The following is a 17,414-nucleotide window of genomic DNA, read 5'->3' as shown; positions in this document are numbered from 1 at the left end:
TAGTTTGTAAAATGGGCCAGTTCTAATGATATCCAAATGTAAAGCACAAAAATGGCCTTATTTAAAATTTGATCATCTACAAACATAATAAAGTTTTTTGTTTTTGTTTTTTAAATCACAAACTGTGTTTTATTGATACTGCTATTGATATAGAATAATTTATTTCAAGTTTGAACAGTGTAAGTATTGTCGTTTTGGAATTGGAACTTGTTAAAGGTGTTCAACACACTAAAAATCTGGTGAAATGGACCTTTTATCAAACTGCCAAACTGGAAGCTAACTTCAGAGTCGTCCTGTTAGCTCAGCTTTTTGTTTTACTGCTCAAAGATACAACACAAAGGACTTAAGTAAGAGACCACACTACACCAATGATAAACAGTCTTGCGGCAAGTAGTTTATTTTCAGTGGATAAATAGATCAAATGCACTTGTGATAAAAAAAATTAAATAAAAAAAAAAAAATCTTCTTTCAGTTCTATAGATTTACATGCCAGGATAAAGTAAACAGTTATGAACAACATTAAACTGGACCACTTCATTTATTTGAAAACAACCAAGCGAAATTACAGAAAGTAAAGCTCATAATTTCAAAACCTGTAGACCCACCCTTGCAGCAGTGACTTATGTAATATCCTTTATGACACAATAAGTCTCATTTTGGGGAATTTGGACCCACTTGTCTTTGAAATTCTGCTTCAGTTTAAGATCTTTACTACTTTATTCAAGCCTCTGCCCGGGCCTCCCTTAAACAAGAGATATGTGATCTCAATGGGATTCGCCTGGTTAAAAAAATAGAGGTTGATAAAAAATACTTTCATGAGGATTCTTGTCCAATTACAAGAAACCAAGCTGAGTGAAGCTTCAGCTGCTGAACGGACACCTTTCATGCTACAACACTTTGGTGTGCAAATGAGGTTATAAGGTGTCTGATTATCATCCAGATCCAGATCATTAACCCTCCACCACTGTGCTTAATAGATTATGTGAGGTATTTATTAATTCACCAATATTTTGCTGTGGGTGACTATTTGATATCAACCTTCTAATTTGCCGTTCAAAATATCAGCTCTGGATTCCATTATTTGCAACTAAATCTCTAAACTTCAGTGCGAAAGTGTAGTGTAGGATTCTTCATTTTCTGCTTGTAGTCTTCATCAAAACGTTCGTTCTGGGACACAGTGAAATGGTTCTTCCAGTCTGCCACTTTTCCTGAAAAGAATCATTGGGTTAAATTGATTGTTAATTGAGAAGATTTCCATACAAAATGTGAAAAATAGGACTTTTTTGTACCTTTTCTCATAAAAGGAGACACATCATGGTTCATTATCTGGACAGTGGAGCCGTTGACCATTTTGTTTTGCTTCATATTGTCAAACATCACCGCCGCTCTGACTTTTTCCTTTTCTTCAGCTGAGGGAAATAGGCCGAGGAAGGAGCAAAGTCGGTCTATTTCTCTTCCAGAATCCTGCCCACATTTAAAAAAAAAACTATGAAAGAATGAACGGCATTGCATCCTCCATGGGAGAGAAAATCTCTCTTTGAGGTGAACCCTAAACACGCTTTGAATAGCTAATAAGTCTGCGAGAAAAGGGTTGTTGAGGAGAAAAAAGTGTTTTAATAGCTCAGCTCACTGCACCTCAGTCAAATCTTCATAAAACATGTAGTGGAGTTTTGAATAAGTCTGCTTCTTCTCCCACCAGCTGTTTACATGTTTGTACCATGATCCAAACACCACTGAAAAGACAGAACACCACATGTGAGAACGTGTACACAGAGAACTTTTAAGGACCGAGTTACAGACATTTTGGTCAAATCTCATGAAATACTGCAAAGTCTTACAAAATGCATCAGCTCTTGGAATAGGTGTTGAAAACGACTCTCAGCTACTACCACACCAAACTTAGCTCAGTATTTGTAAAACTGACAGAGATATAGCTGTTTTTGAGGTTTCTAAGCTGTGTGGTTGAAATCCATTCAGTGGTTCACGAGATATTTTTTCCCAACACAGACAAACACACACAGGGGCAGAAGCATTATGGCTCTTGGCCTCCGGCTACTCACTCTTTCCCTCCATGAAGTCCTGCAGGAAGGTGCTCCAGTCTCCCAGCTCTGGATGGAGACTATTCATGCGGCCAAAGTGGTAATAAGACACAACAGTGTCTTTTGAATTATGAGCCACATAGACAATCTTAGGAAACAGATGTGGTAAATAAATTAGTGTTTCGCTTTCATTTATTATTTTTTAATGCATATAAGTGTGTGTGTTTTTACTCTGCAGCGCTGCTCCCAGAAAGACTTTGGTACAAACTGGACGGGTAGATGAGTTTTAATGAGACGAGGAGAAGTGGGGAGCTGGTCTGCCAAGTCTTTACCTTTGTTAAAGAAAAAAGAAAAGTTTGGTTTTGAGGACATGCAAAGTGTTTAGAGTAGTTTGTCTGAGATCTTTATTGGGTTTAAAAACTGGAGCTAAAGGGACGGACAGAATTTGACTGTCAATCAAAGGAGAGTTACAAAAGTACAAGCACGCAGCGACAGCTCTTTGTGACTAAATCTCGCCATATGAACAGTTAAAGCCTTGAAACTCAAGGGATTGTGCTGTCTTTTCCACTCTGTTGAAACAAAGCTCAGCAGAAAGTAGATGTAGATAAGAATCAGTACTCCAACAAATATAAACAAATAAAATAAAGGCCAAATAATCAGTTTCACATGACCACTGCTGAGCCTCAACATAAGATAAATCTGTGAAATATAAAGAAAATGTCTTAGTGTAAGAATGTGTTTTGGTAGCTGTTCATTCCTCAATAAACTGTATCTAAAACAAGCCACTTGTTTCTTGTTTTCAGAAAATAGTTTTTTTTTTCTTCTGCCGACAATCAACAGAATTTAGAGTAAAGTGCTCTAAATGAAACCTCTGTTGTACGAGTACATCTCAATTAGTTACCTTATCAAAAAGTTCATTTTTTCCCCTAACTGAATTCAAAAAGTGAAACTCGTTATGCAGATTCATTCATATCATACAGACTACATTAATTCATTTACTTGATTTATAAACTTTAACAGTGATTGCAGGCAGTGCTGTATTTTGTTCAGTTCTGCTGGAATCTCACAGTGCTGAGCCGAAAGATAACTTACTTTTCTCAGTCTGTACCTTTGCTCTCAAACCTAGGGCATTTGTTTAAAAAAAGCACAGCTCTGTAACTGGCTGGTGCTGGCTGGTTGAACAGCTCCCCCCCTGTGTGATGGGCTTGTAGTGGTTACATAATACACACTGAAGTAGGCGGCACCCGGCTGCACAGTGAACCTGGGGTGTGTTTGTGAGCGCAGGCTGCGTGTCTAAACAGCCCAGCCTTCCTCGTTTTAATCACTGACAAATATTTGAATTATTGTTATTCGTTTAGCACCAGCCCTCGTGGCCCAAAAGCCCAGCCGGGCCCATCGGAAATTCTCCCAGTGCTCCCAAATGGCCAGTCCGGACGGGCCTGGGTGCAGAGTCCTGCTGGAAAATGAAATGTGCATGTCCATTAAGTTTCATGAAGTCCTCTAAAATTTCCTGGTAGACGACTGAGCCGACTTTGAACAGTGAACCAACACTGTCAGATGGCCTGGCTCCCCAAATTGTCACAGTCTCAAACTTCACGCTGGACCTCAAGCAACTTGGATTCTGTGCTTCTCCACCTTTCCTCCAGACTCTGAAATCTTGATTTCCAAATGAAATTAAAGATTTACTTTTGCCTGGTAGGAGGACATTGGACCACAGAGCAACAGTCCACCTTTTTGTCCTTAGCTCAGGTTAAGCTTTTTGGATGTTTTGTCTGGTTCAGGAGTGGCTTGACAACAGGAATGGGACAGTTGTAGACAATGTCTTAGACTCGTCTGCATCTTGTTGCCCCTATGCACTGACTCCAGCTGCCGCTGTCTTGTCAATCTCCCCAAACTTTATAAACGGGCTTCGCCTTGCAATCCTCACAGGGTTGCAGTTCCACTCAACTTTTCATTAACATGCATGGATACAGCACTCTGAGCAGCCAGCCTCTTTAGCAATGACCTGTTGTGGTTTACCCATCTTGTGGAGGCTATCAGTGATTGTCTTCTGGACAACTCTTAAGTCAGCAGTCTACCCCGTGAGTCAGGCTGAGAGACCATTTAAAGGCTCAGGACACCTTCGCAGGTGTTTTGAGTTAATTAGCCAATTAAAGTGTGACACTATGTGTTTTCAGGAATGAACTTTTTCAATATCAACAAATTTTTTGAGAAACTGAGTTTGGGTTTTTTAATTAGCTGTTAGCCACAATAATCAAAATTAACATAAATAAACATTTCTTTGTGCATAATGAAATTATATAGGAGTTTTACTTTTTACATTGAATCATTGAAATACAAAAACTGTTTGATGGTATTCTAATTTATTGACATGCACTTTAAACATATTCAAGTCCCTATTTGACCCTAAGATCAAACCTTTGGGCCGAGGAGGTGCGCAAAGCTCCAGGAAGGGCACTCTCTCATTCAGAGTAACGGACTTCTGACGTTCTGGACTCATGTTGCCAAAGTACAGAAGATTCAGCATGTAACAGACCCATGTGGTTCCTGAGATTAGAACAAAATACACAAACTTTTCAAGTAAGAAACATACATGTTTTTATTTATTTATTTTTATTTTTCCCAGCCTGTTCATTTAAAAACAAAAATTACTATTATGACAAGGGTTCTGTATGTTTGGACACATAACCTCACCTGATTTAGGGTAAGTGGCTATAAGAATATCATCTGGTCTTGCCTTAAAGTTCTGGGTGTTTTCCCAGTTGTCAGTGAAGTGTTTGGTCATGGAGACGCCATGAAAATCAAAAAGTGTCGGTCGAGCTGGCAGCTCCATCTGTGAGGAATAGTAGGAGTAGTTTTAACGAGACAATTTCTGAAGAAAAGTTTGAACGGAGCCAATGCAGCTACTGCTCAAAATCCCAACATTAACTTGACCATAAATTAAACAAAGAAAACAATTTGACATATAAACTGTATAAGAGTGTAAAGAAAACCAAGATCAAAAGAAGTGTTAAACCTGCTGCCAGTAGGTCATAGGGTCACCATGGTAACCACACGCCTGTGTCTGTCACTCTATGACTGCCAAGTTAATGAGAGGCAGACAAAAACACAGACTGAAAAGCCTTACATAAACAGCTGCTGTGTAAAAATTAAGTTGAAGCTTAAAAATTATTCAGACTGTAAGTGGCAAAAGACTGATAGTTGCACATGTGAATTTTTATGTTTCTAAGTCAGTTTCTCAAGTTAAAAAGATTCTTTACTTTGATATTTGACAAGATTTTTTTAGCTAAAATATAGCTGAAGTCTGTGGGAGCTTAGGTGTGCACTCAACATTTTGAGTAGATTTGAGAGAAAAGAGCCAAAACCCAACCCTCTGTGACCCATTTAAACTTTGAATGGTGTTTGTGTTGGGAAGTATGCCTGAACTATAACGCTCCAAAGGAAGGGCTTTCTCAAGCCTTTCACAAAAATTCCATTGATCTCCTTTTTTTTTTTTTTTTTTTGTCTATCTTGTGTGATATACCTCTACCAAATGTTACACTATTCCTGATTCAGCCATAGGTTGTTTGGTGTATAATTTCTAAGTTTTTTGACCAGATACAAGACAAATTTAGAACATTTTTTAACATTTTTTTTAACATTTAATACACTGATTAAATATTAAACTATGGCTGTTAAATATTACAAAGACATAACAGCCAGCCCTAGCAGTAAAAGCATGTACTAGTAAAATGAAGAACCGTAAAATTACAACACATCCCTTTCAGCTGATTGTTTAACCCATCCTAGTGAAATGTACCAATAAACATGGACAGTATATGGGAGGACCTTTGATTTTTTTTTAAGTCTCCATTTAAAACATATTGAACATAAGCTGATTTAGTAAACTTATAAATAAGCAAAGTCATTGCCAGGCAATGATTCACTGGCAATTGTCTCCTTTGAACTCAAATGTTCTCCACGATTGCGAGTAAGCTTTATGCTCCTGCTTTTCAATTCTTTATCCCTGCAGGCACACAGATATATTAAACTGAGTCATCTTAAAACAGACTTACCAAAGCAGAAAACAGACCTACAAAGCTGAACAAGTAAATCTGTCCCACTGTAGTTGTGTGTGACTCTTCCAAAGGACAGGAACCAGCTTGTTGTGCAATACTCAGTGCAAAATGCTAAACTACTTCCTGCTTACTGCACTTCAGCATTTATAATGAAAGTGACATGTGAGCTCCTGCATCTGGTTAGATAAGCTTCCAGCATTTAGCATGGATTTTAGGGTGTCATAAATGGGGAAAAAAAAAGTCTCGTCTGAGCAACTGTAAACACAGAAAGAAATGCCCTGAATGGTTAATTGTGTTTCTCTGTATTAATAGAAAAAAATCAACATTTTAGAGAAAGCACTTAGTTGCTTTTCTGTGGACAGTTTGATGAGCAAATCAATATCATGTTTGTTAAATGAAAAAATAGCTAAACTGCCGACTTCAATCATCCAATCAAGAGTTAATAGCAGAATACGCTGTTTTGCATTGGCAGAGATTTGGCAAGTTTTTCATGTGCGTGGATGAAAAATTATACATTGCTGATGCCAAAGAATATTTCATGATTGTGGTACATGATCAGTATATCATGTTATGTTCCCAAAAGAACATTTCATACTTGTGGATTTAATTGTGTCATGACTAATTAGAGATAAGAATGTTACATTTTGATTACTGAATTGTAAGGTCGCTGTCTGGCTCCTTCTCCTATCTAATCAAGAAAACTCGGGTCACGAAGCCCCTGTCAGACTGTAGAATTCATGCATGCTTCAATCGCAAGCTCCTTCCTGGAATCTGATTGGCCCGTGTGTCCAAATCTTCAGGAATCACGGTCCACAGAACAAACATCCTGCCTTGTGGTTTTCTTGGCCACAACTTCCTCACTCTTGCACTCTGTTGAACTTGTGAGCTGCGGAAGCACTGAATGCTGCAAAAGACAATCGTCTTGCTTATTTATAAAATCCACAACAAGTGCAACCCACACACTCAGCTCTGCTGCTTGATCCACAAAAGCTTTTTGCTAAAGGATGTGGCACCATTTAAGAAGAAATAGGCTTTCCAGCTGTGTAAGATTTATTGCCAGGAAGCACTGATAAAGAAGAAGAAGAAAAAAATCAACCAAACTAATTTCCTTACTTTTGGTACTTAGTTATTTTGTTTTACTTTTTAATATTTGCTCATCAGCTCCTGTATTAGTGTTTTGTTCTGAGTTTTTAAGAATGACAAATTTTCTTGAAATCATTGTTTATTTTAAGCACATTCTTATATTGTGATAAAAAAATGATCAGACATGACGGAAGTTTTGATTTTTGACATTAACAATAAGCACTTTTCATTTTCACAGTGAACAGAACATTGAGTCATCATGGACCCAGATTCAATCAAAGACAGTTTAAATTTCATTGCGGAACTGCAGAGTGGGATCCTTCATCTTTTTCTTGTAGTCTTCATCAAATCCTTCGTTTTGGGCCACAGTGAAATGATTCTTCCAGTCCCCAACTTTCCCTGCAGAAACACAGACAACTAGTTGGACTTTTCTGCTCTACTTTAAGAGTCATTTCCTCTCTAGGTTACCATTCAATTTAAATTTATTTATATTCCACCAATGTGTGATAAAAGTCAACTATTCAACATAGTAACAATTTCAAATCATAAATCCGATTACAGTCATTTCAATCCACATATAAAATACAGTCAGAATCATTATTTATAAGAACTACTAATTAGATAAACTATTAACTAAGGCAACCAACAGACAGCATTGAAACGTCACTTTGTCCCAATCCCCCCAATCTGATCAAGCACAACAAACCTTTTCTCATGAAGGAACAAATATTGAAATCCATGGCTGGGAAAGTGGAATAATTGGCCATCTGATTCTTTTTCATGTTATCAAACTGCACTCCATTTACAACCTTTTCTTTAAACTCGGCTGAAGGAGACAAGCCGAGAAAGGAGCAGAGTTTGTCCACTTCTCGTCCAGTGTCCTGGAAACACGTCATCAAGTAGCTTTGCGTCATTGACCAAACCAGATATGACTTTTGGAAGTAAACTCTGAAAAGGAGCAAAAATAACCAAGCAAACACCAACCAATTACCTCGCTCAGATCTTCGTAGCACATGTAATGGAGGTTCGGATAAGTCATTTTCTTTTTCCACCAACCGCTCACATGGTCGTACCAGGAGCCATACAGCACTGAGGCAAAATAAAACAAGGTCAAGAAAATCATTGAATTCATGTAAAAAAAAAAAGGAAATCTTTTCTTTAGTTTTAAAGCTTTTTGTCTGGTCCTCATCGAGTCGTATTGAGTTAAATCAACTTCAAATGCTTAAAGCACGTTTTACTCAGCAGTCATTGTTTACTTGACAAAAAGTAGGCCAAATATTAAAAGCACCCCTTATAGTTTTTGTAATGATGGAGAATAATATGTTAGGTAGTGGTATTCATTAAAACCAAAGTTTGGGAATTTTCAGATCTGGTAACGACCAGATTTTTTTCTTTTTTTAAATCATCTCCTGCTTATTATCATCACAAGTGACAATGACCAGCTGTCTTGCAGCCTCTCCCACATACCCTTTCCGTCCAAGAATTTCTGGTAGAAGCTGCTCCAGTCTCCAGGTTCTGGTAGGAGCCGGGTCATGCAGTTAAAGTGGAAATAGGACACCATGTTGTCCTTTGCATTGCGAGCCACATAGATAACCTACAGAAGAGAAGCAGACAACCTGTTGCAGATGGCTTTTCGGATGACTTCAGTTTGGAGAAATTAGAGTTTAATTGTGACTGGATTGGTGAGATGACAGCTGATCTAAGTAAGGCCAAAACCGAAGTGGATTGGTGCCACCAAAGAACATCTCCAATCTCAAAAATATCATAGCGGTTCATGTAAACTATTTTTTATATATTTTTATTTTCTTATTAGCTTCACCTTACACTGTTATTTACATGAAATTTCTGTGTTTTAGTTAGCACAAATAGTGGCAGCATCAGCTAGCTGAAACACTTAGGAAGATCAAAATATTTCTGCTGGAATAATTATATAATGTAGACAGGATGGCAGTGTTTAGGCTTACTTTATAAAATGTAGTGTTGGCTTATATGGAGACTGGAGTCATTTTAAGACAGCAGTAATTCACTTGGGTCTTGGCCCCATTCAGACCAGCCTCTATCTTGTCAATCTGATCAAAATTAAACTATTTCTCTACACTGAGGTTGTTCAAAATTTTATAGAAACAGGAAAGATACTTCTTCATAATCTCTCCACGAAAACCCCATTTCAAAAATCACTTAAAAATGAATCATGTTTTCAAGCCATAAAAAAAAAAAAAAAATAAAATCTGTCACACATCCTTTGACAGCTGTCTGACCGTTTTAACATCCAACATGTCAACTCCTTGAGAGGATCTATTAAGAAAAACCCAAACAGCACAGAGGCTTCTTTACCCGACAGTTCTGCTCCCAAAAGGACTTTGGCACAAACTGGACAGGAAAATGGGTTTTGATGAGTCGAGGGGTGGTGGGAAGATTGTCCGCCAGGTCTTTTCCTGTATGAAACAATAAAACTGAATATACAAAACTCTGACTCATTCTTATTCCTGGATTACAGACAAACAAAAGACAAGTGCAGACTTTAGTTCAGCAAGTCTTGTGTAAATCATTGAAAAAAGTCCAAACAACAAGGCATCTGATATTACAGAAGAGAGTGTGTCTAAAGTTGCACCTGTGTTAAACAATTTCTGACAGCAATTACATTTAATCACTTCTTTTGTGGTGTCCTTGGTATTTTTTGTCTCCGACAGCAAAACCCACAAAAAAAGAACTTCCAGGTTATGTTGAAAAGTTTTGGTGACAAAAAAAAAAAAAATGGCCAGGCATTTGCAAAGACAATATATAGATAATATTCAATATTCCAAAACAAAGATATATATTGTCTAATGAGACCAATGACAGCAAATCTTTATAGTACTGTTGTGTGGTTTTATTTTAGAAAAAGGAAATTCATAAAGCTCCAAATCTGTTAGCTTAAACCCCTAAAATCAAGATGGACTTTGCTTTGAAACAAAACAAGGGACAAACTTGGCCTGACAAATTAAAAAAACAACAAAAAAAGACTTTGTACTTATGGATTCAGACTGGTTTTCATCTGGCTTGTGTGGGCTGAGACTTCAAAAGTGATTTTGAAACATTCCTAGTTCACTTATTTTAAATCACTTTATTTGTAAAACAACGCAAAACAAAAAAACCTGAAATTTAAATACTGATGAGTTTTCATATATCCACTGAAAGCTCAGGAGACTTTATGAAGAATTAATATAGAGTTTGATCATTAACCTGAAATTACGTTCGGGTTATTGAGCTCCAAATAAGGAACTCTCTCATAAATGGGGATGGACGTCTGACGCTCTGGACTTGTCTGACCAAAGTACAGCAGGTCCAGGATGTAGGAGACCCAGGTGGTTCCTAAAGAGAGTCAGAAAGGAAGGCATTTAACTCTTCACCACAACACACACATTTCTGTGATTTAAAAAACTTGGATAAAGATGCTTGGAGACTGACCAGCTTTGGGGTACGTTGCAATGAGAATATCGTCCGGTCTGGCTTTAAAGTTTTGGACGTTTTCCCAGTCGTCCGTAAAAAAATGAGTCATCGGGACTCCATGGAAATCAAAGAGTTCAGGACGAGGCATATTTACCTTAATAAAGAAAAAATTAAAGTTGCAGAGGAAAAAAAATTAAACTTCCAGAAATATGATCTGTGACCTTACAGGAAAAAGGGAAGAAAATAAAATAAAAAACTTATCGCTGGAGAGAGAAAAGTTACAATTAACTAAAGTTTGTCTGGATTGGTTCCTCCAATCCTTGCAAACTTCAGGCACATTGCTAGACCTTTTAACTTTAGAAGATTAATTTGATCAATTTTATGTTTTAATTGTATATTTTTGTCTGAAGTGAAGTATGCTTTCTGCTGTGTACAGCACTTTGCTCCTCTGAAAGTGTTTAAAGTTTTTTTCCAAATAAAGCTGGATTGGAAACTACTTGCATGAAGCTCCTGTGTACTTTAAAACAACTTCCCAAACAAATCATAATTGATTGCTCAGTATCAAACTCTATGAACATCCAGTGTACTGTCACTCAAGAAAAAAATAAAAAAATAAAAAAATAAATCACATACCTTCTTAGAATCACTGGACATGTTGCTGTTAAAACCTGCCTGGCTCCTCTCCCTGCGGTTTTCACCAAACCCGTCCTCTCTTCTCACTGCGAAGCACTCAAAAGTCAGGACTGGCTAAAAGGTAAAATGTCTCCAGCCACACCTCATTTCTTCCTGAACTTTGACCTCCAAATTTGTTCAAGGACTTACAGGGCACAGGAGATGCAGAATTTTTTTTTACTTTTTTTCACTTTTAAGACTTTATGCATCAGGATATTATATATAAATATAAAATCACTTCTGCCAGTTTAACACAAGTCCATCTGTTCCAGGTTGCAAGGCAAGTCATATTGTGAGCTGTGTGCAAACCTTCCTGCATACAATGACCTTAAAGCTTATAAAATTCCTTTATGCAGCAACAACTCAGGAAATTTATCCTGCATGTTTTAGATATTTTCTCTGCTTCAGCTCACCTGATTCAAATGAGTGAATCATCAACAAGCTTCTGCAAAACGTGACGCGCTGAAGAATTAAACTATGTGCATCAGGTGTGGTGGAGCAGGAAACTATGCAGCAAAAGCGTATGACTAAACAAGATTTGTGGATCAGTGTTGGAGAGGATTTTTAACCCACTCTTCTTTATAATCTTCCACCAAGAGGTGTCAATGAAGGTTGAATCAAGTTATTTAGTTAGCTTTTTTTTTTATTATTTTCTGCAATCATTTTCATATCTTCTGTGTTTTATTTCTACAGAAGCAACATTATCAAAAACAACAAAAAAAGAATTGTATTGCAAATACAAAATAAAAGATACAAAACAGCTTACTGTGTAAACCGTGTTGCTTTTTTATTGGGGGGTGGAGTAATTACATCAGTGCATATTGAATATAAAAGTTGACTTTAATCACATATATTCAGACATGACAAGTCCTTACATTTATTGAGTGAAATTAAGCTCTTTATAAGTCAGCCAGACAATAACCCAGGTAGAATTTCACAGCCTGCAATTGATCATATTCAACAAATTTATTAACTTCTTTCTTAAACTCACATTTGCATATTTGCAACAAAACCTCTTTGTTTTGTTTACATCAGCGATGTGTTTTAGCTGGTTTAGCTGCTGGATCTGGGTGGGGCCTTTGACTGATGCCCCGCTGCAAATGCTGTGCAGCCACTCTACATGTCTATTCTCACATTTGACAAAAGCAAAAAATGTGCTGCCATGGATTTAGCAACAACTGAGATTACAGTATTTCATTTTCAGTCACTGAACTTCACATTAGGTCAATCATGGACTCAGCTTCAAACAGTTTAAATTTCATTGCGGAAATGCAGAGTGGGATCCTTCATCTTTTCCTTGTAGTCTTCATCAAATGCTTCGTTTTGGGCCACAGTGAAATGATTCTTCCAGTCACCAACTTTCCCTGTAGAAACACAAACAACCTTTTCAGCATTTTTGTTCTTCTTTGAGAATCAGTTTCTTCTCTGGCCTCATATCAGTGTTAAACAAACCTTTTCTCATGAAGGGAGAAATCTTCATATCCATGACTGAGAGAGTGGAATAGTTGGCCATCTGATTCTTTTTCATGTTATCAAACTGCACTCCACTTAAGACCTTTTTCTTCAGCTCGGGTGAAATAGACAAGCCGAGAAAGGAGCAGAGTTTGTCTATTTCTCGTCCAGTGTCCTGGAAACACACCGTAAAATTTTATTTTTGAGGTGTAACCAACCAGAGATGAACTTTGGACGTAAAACAACCATTTACCTCGGACAAGTCCTCATAGAACATGTAGTGGAGTTTTGGATAGGTCTGTTTCTTCTTCCACCATCCGTTCACATGGTCGTACCAGGAGCCATACAGCACTGAGCCACAGAACAACATGAGGAGGAGTGTTAAACCCATGTGGATGATATCACTCGTAAATGATACAAAAAACACTTTCAAAAGTTTTTTTTTTATCTGGTTTGCATCACAAAATTGTGTTAAATCAGAAACAATTTGAATGAGCCCTTATATGGCAAGCCTGTATGGAGAGGTTTGCCTTTTTCTGCATACTCTTCATTTTGTGGCTGATGTTACAGCTGATAACTATTTATCCCAAAAATGGATCAAAACTTTACCACCATGATGTGTGAGACCTTCAACAAAACCTTTTATTACCCAAGTTTTTGCTGCTAAAAGTGATTCTACAAACTAATGTAGTGCATCCCCGAGTGTTTCAGAGGTTGATTTTGAAATTTTGCTTTTTCGTGATATGATAAACAAATGTCAAAGACTAATATGGTGTTAATCATTAGAGATAAAGTTTTCAAATTTTATTACCTAATATTGATTAAATGATATTTCTTTTGTTTACTAAATATTTGTGAAGTGCATGTGAGCTACAGTAAGAGTAACTTTACTGCAACCTAATAAAACAAAAGACAAAAAGAAAAATCGTACTGTTTCCCTTCAGGAATCTCTGGAAATAGCTGCTCCAGGATCCAGCCTCTGGTTCGATTGAGTTCATGGTATCAAAGTGGAAAAAAGACACCATGTTGTCTTTTCCATTCCGGGCCACATAGATGATCTACAGAAAATGAGAACCACACACAAACATTCCTTAAAAACCCATCATTTCTTTTAACCTCTCAAATGAAATGTGTCATGTATGATCCTAAATCAGGTTTATTGCCCTTGACTGTGTGAACATCAGTATGATTCAATACTTCAACTCCTTAGAGTCATACATTGAGAGAAACCCAAACAGCACAGAGGCTTCATTACCCGACAGTTCTGCTCCCAAAAGGACTTTGGCACAAACTGGACAGGAAAATGGGTTTTGATGAGTCGAGGGGTGGTGGGAAGATTGTCCGCCAGGTCTTTTCCTGTATGAGACAATAATAAATGAATACACCAAGCTTACAACTTTTACAACAGAACAAAAAAAGTGCTGTGTGAATTCAGCAAAAATGAAACAACAACAAAAATAAAAAAAAAAACACCAAACGGCATACTGAGAAGTACAACAGTTCAGAAGAAATTGGGACATTGCTTAAAATATAAATAAAAACATAATGCAATGATATCCAAATTTTATAAATCTCTATTTTCAGATTTAAACATATCAAATGTTTAAAATTAAAAATTTGTATAATTGTTTGGAAAAATTTAAGTAATTTTGAATTTTATGGCAGCAGCACATCCCAAAAAAGACAAAGCAACAGAAGTCTGTGAAAGTAAGCGGTTTGTATAAGAAACAGCTGGAAGACCATTCTGCAGTAATTTAAGTTAATTGGCAACAGGTCAGGAGGAAGACTTGGATTTAAAAAAAAAAAAAAAGCATTTCAGAGAGGCCAAATCTTTGGAAGTAAAGATGGGCAGAGGTTCACCAGTCTGTGAAAAACAGCTTCTAAACATAGAGGGACAATTTCAGAATAATGTTCCTTAACTGACAATTGGAAAAACTTTTAATATCCCATCATCTACAGTTCACATCATCATCAAATGATTTCAGGAATCTGGGTAAATATCTAAAAGCATCCACATTTAATATGTTTACCATGTTCTATTGTAAATAAAATATGGATTTGTCAAATTTGAAAATCATTTCATTGCATTCAGTTTTTAACTACAATATACACAGCATCCCAACTTGTTTGAAATTGGGGTTGTAAATACAGTATATAATGAACTCCACATACTCTTGGTAAAACTGAATATGTTATGGTTAAATAATGAATAGGTAAGATACGTTAGAGTTTCATTCAAATTATTTGTAGAACTTTAACCTAAAAAAAGATAAAACAATGAGAAACTTTGACTTCTGTACATTCATTGGATTACTTTCTGCAAGTTAAAATCTATCCAGTGGTTCATATGATAGTTTGATAAAGCTAAAGACATATGGATAAACACACAAGCAAAAACATAATCATTGCCTCACCTCGTGCAGTGGGGGATAATTAAATGCAGTGGATACACCAAAGACTACAGCTAGGACAGTATCAGCAAATGGTTAAATTATTTTGCAACATTAAATTTAACAATAGGGACCTATAGAACTGATAGTTGTCTAAGTGCAAACTGGTTATTGCAACATTAGCATCACTATATTATGAGCATCACTACGTGTCAGAAAACAGCAACTTGCTCTTTCTAAGAAAGCGTTTTACCCGAGGCTTTAGTTTACAAAAAATAATGTGGGTCCAATAACAGGTCAAAGTTGACATGAAACAGGCATTGAGAGCTGAAGGTGGGGAGTGGCTTTGCGCTGGATCACTTTCACGGTTAATAGTTGTGGATTTGTTCTCATCTTATTTGTACATGTGGCATTTTTAAATGCAATTTAGAAAATAGTTCTGCTTTCTTTTAATCACAAAGCACTCCTATTTTAATTATTGGTGTGGAGACTTTTAAATCCACTTTAAGCTAAAGAAAATTCATAAAGGTAAAGCTTGAAGTTGATCATCAACCTGAAAACACATCTGGGACGAAGAGATCCAAAAAGGGCACTCTCTCATAGATGGGGATGGACGTCTGACGCTCTGGACTTGTCTGACCAAAGTACAGCAGGTCCAGGATGTAGGAGACCCAGGTGGTTCCTAAAGAGAGTCAGAGATGAAGGCATTTTACTCATCACCTCAACACACACACTGCTGTGATTTAGGAATCATGGATAAAGATGTTGGAGTCTGACCAGCTTTGGGGTACGTTGCAATGAGAATATCATCCGGTCTGGCCTCAAAGTTTTGTACGTTTTCCCAGTTGTCCGTGAAATAATGAACCATCGGGACTCCATGGAAATCAAAGAGTTCAGGTCGAGGCACATTCAGCTTTTTAAAACAGAAATATAAAAACTTACAGAATATATGATCTGCATTTGTTGCACTTACATTTAGAAAATAAAAACTAGTTGTATTTTGTGATAAATCAGGCCAGATTATGTTTGAAAATGTTGATTCTATTTAAACGTCACAAAGCTTTACCCAACATAGACTGCACATACAAAGAGAACGTTTGAGGCAGCAGTCAGACTCATACAGCTGCTTGTTGAGATAAAGAGGGGCTGAGATCCACAGATTTGTTCAAAGTGTTTGCATGAAGCCCTTGTGGGCATTTAAAATATAATTCTTGACAGCCAAGAAGCTTGAAAACAAAAGAGTCAACACTGCAGTGCACTCACTCAGGAACAAAAACAGCAAAAGTTCACATACCTTCTCAGGATCGACTGACATGTTGCCGTTGGAGTCTCTTGAGCTTCACTTCCTGCAATGTTTTTCCCCTCTAACTACAGTGAGCTGTTTCCCCTCCTATCTTCTCATTGCACAAAGTCAGGATAGGCTCAGATGTAATCTAAATATCCAGCCCCACCTCATGTCTGCAGAGTTCCTAAAATTTCCCCTCCCAATGTCCACCAACACATGCTGAGCACACAAGCTGAAGCCACGCACTTTTTTGTTGTTGTTTCTGGACGTGAAAAAGAAATCACTTTCAGCTGCAGCAGCTTCAATGAATCATTTTTAAATGACCTTTTCGGTCTTTCACATTGTTGTAGAGGATTTTCAGCCAACTCTTATTAACAGTGTTGACTTGGTGTAGCAACAATTTTAGACCCCAGACCACTTCTGCATTTCAGTCAGGTTAAGGTCTGAATTTTGAACCACTGCAGCTTTTCTTTCACAGCCATTCTGCTGCATGAATGCTGCTTTAATTATTGTCCTGTTGCATGATCCATTTGTCCCAGCCTTGAGCTTTCACTCTGCAGAAGTAAGCAGTTTTTGTTGTTGCAGGGGTTTCTTTTTTTTTTTTTTTGTGAGTGAGGTGCTGTGTTTTTTGGAAATATGTTCATAAGGACAGTCTTTCAGACATTTTTGTTAAGCTGCTATGCTCTTTCTCTCTCTTTAAATAGAGTTTTAAAGAGAATAGATTTTTTTTTCTTTTCCGGGAAGTGCTTTCAAAACAAGCCAAACGTTTTGAACAACTTAAGTTTGGAGAAATAGCATAACTCTGATCTGATTGACAAGCCAATGGCATGTCTGAGTAAGGCCAAAACCGAACTGGATTGCTGCCATCCTAAAACCACTCCAAGATGGACTTTGCCTTGCAACAAAACAGGGGACAAACCTGGTCAAGTCTGACTGATTAAAAAAAAGACTTTGTACTTCACCCAGCTTGTATGGGCTACATATTTAAAAGGAGCAAATTACTTTA

At 37.2% G+C, this 17,414-nt stretch overlaps 3 protein-coding genes across 3 annotated transcripts; all 3 read right to left on the bottom strand.

The window, feature by feature from the left end:
* Positions 1 to 374: 374 nt before the first annotated feature.
* Positions 375 to 6,231, bottom strand: LOC108231992 (cytosolic sulfotransferase 2-like). The gene is made up of 8 exons (XM_025004436.2): positions 6,095 to 6,231; positions 4,734 to 4,872; positions 4,458 to 4,586; positions 2,271 to 2,371; positions 2,061 to 2,187; positions 1,636 to 1,733; positions 1,290 to 1,464; positions 375 to 1,208 (listed from the first exon to the last, which is right to left on the bottom strand). The coding sequence occupies exons 2-8, from the start codon at positions 4,870 to 4,872 to the stop codon at positions 1,096 to 1,098; spliced, it is 882 nt and encodes a 293-aa protein (XP_024860204.1). The 5' UTR covers positions 6,095 to 6,231; the 3' UTR covers positions 375 to 1,095.
* A 1,086-nt stretch (positions 6,232 to 7,317) lies between these two features.
* On the bottom strand, positions 7,318 to 11,731 carry LOC112450298 (cytosolic sulfotransferase 3). The gene is made up of 9 exons (XM_025004435.2): positions 11,695 to 11,731; positions 11,243 to 11,328; positions 10,628 to 10,763; positions 10,403 to 10,531; positions 9,515 to 9,615; positions 8,648 to 8,774; positions 8,172 to 8,269; positions 7,887 to 8,061; positions 7,318 to 7,579 (listed from the first exon to the last, which is right to left on the bottom strand). Exons 1-9 carry the CDS (start codon positions 11,714 to 11,716, stop codon positions 7,467 to 7,469), a joined length of 987 nt encoding a protein of 328 aa, XP_024860203.1. The 5' UTR covers positions 11,717 to 11,731; the 3' UTR covers positions 7,318 to 7,466.
* Positions 11,732 to 12,043: 312 nt separating this feature from the next.
* LOC108231966 (cytosolic sulfotransferase 3) lies at positions 12,044 to 16,553 on the bottom strand. Its single transcript, XM_017409414.3, has 8 exons — positions 16,418 to 16,553; positions 15,901 to 16,036; positions 15,677 to 15,805; positions 13,989 to 14,089; positions 13,665 to 13,791; positions 12,987 to 13,084; positions 12,734 to 12,908; positions 12,044 to 12,645 (listed from the first exon to the last, which is right to left on the bottom strand). The coding sequence occupies exons 1-8, from the start codon at positions 16,436 to 16,438 to the stop codon at positions 12,533 to 12,535; spliced, it is 900 nt and encodes a 299-aa protein (XP_017264903.1). The 5' UTR covers positions 16,439 to 16,553; the 3' UTR covers positions 12,044 to 12,532.
* Positions 16,554 to 17,414: the final 861 nt, after the last annotated feature.

The sequence above is a fragment of the Kryptolebias marmoratus genome, linkage group LG8, assembly GCF_001649575.2.
Source record: "Kryptolebias marmoratus isolate JLee-2015 linkage group LG8, ASM164957v2, whole genome shotgun sequence".
Classification (NCBI taxonomy): domain Eukaryota; kingdom Metazoa; phylum Chordata; class Actinopteri; order Cyprinodontiformes; family Rivulidae; genus Kryptolebias; species Kryptolebias marmoratus.
This window is presented reverse-complemented; position numbering and strand designations above follow the sequence as displayed.

What these genes read in the sequence shown, in the direction of transcription:
- LOC108231992 (XM_025004436.2), bottom strand. Translation starts at nt 4,872, where the DNA reads ATGGAGCTGCCAGCTCGACCGACACTTTTTGATTTTCATGGCGTCTCC. An exon ending in GGACTTCATGGAGGGAAAGA is followed by an intron (nt 1,734 to 2,060) that starts GTGAGTAGCCGG and finishes CTGTCTTTTCAG; the next exon opens with TGGTGTTTGGATCATGGTAC. An exon ending in GTCTCCTTTTATGAGAAAAG is followed by an intron (nt 1,209 to 1,289) that starts GTACAAAAAAGT and finishes GATTCTTTTCAG; the next exon opens with GAAAAGTGGCAGACTGGAAG.
- LOC108231966 (XM_017409414.3), bottom strand. Translation starts at nt 16,438, where the DNA reads ATGTCAGTCGATCCTGAGAAG. An exon ending in TGCAACGTACCCCAAAGCTG is followed by an intron (nt 15,806 to 15,900) that starts GTCAGACTCCAA and finishes GACTCTCTTTAG; the next exon opens with GAACCACCTGGGTCTCCTAC. An exon ending in TTCTCCCTTCATGAGAAAAG is followed by an intron (nt 12,646 to 12,733) that starts GTTTGTTTAACA and finishes GTGTTTCTACAG; the next exon opens with GGAAAGTTGGTGACTGGAAG.
- LOC112450298 (XM_025004435.2), bottom strand. Translation starts at nt 11,716, where the DNA reads ATGATTCACTCATTTGAATCAG. An exon ending in TAACCCGAACGTAATTTCAG is followed by an intron (nt 9,616 to 10,402) that starts GTTAATGATCAA and finishes TGTTTCATACAG; the next exon opens with GAAAAGACCTGGCGGACAAT. An exon ending in GAAATTCTTGGACGGAAAGG is followed by an intron (nt 8,270 to 8,647) that starts GTATGTGGGAGA and finishes ATTTTGCCTCAG; the next exon opens with TGCTGTATGGCTCCTGGTAC.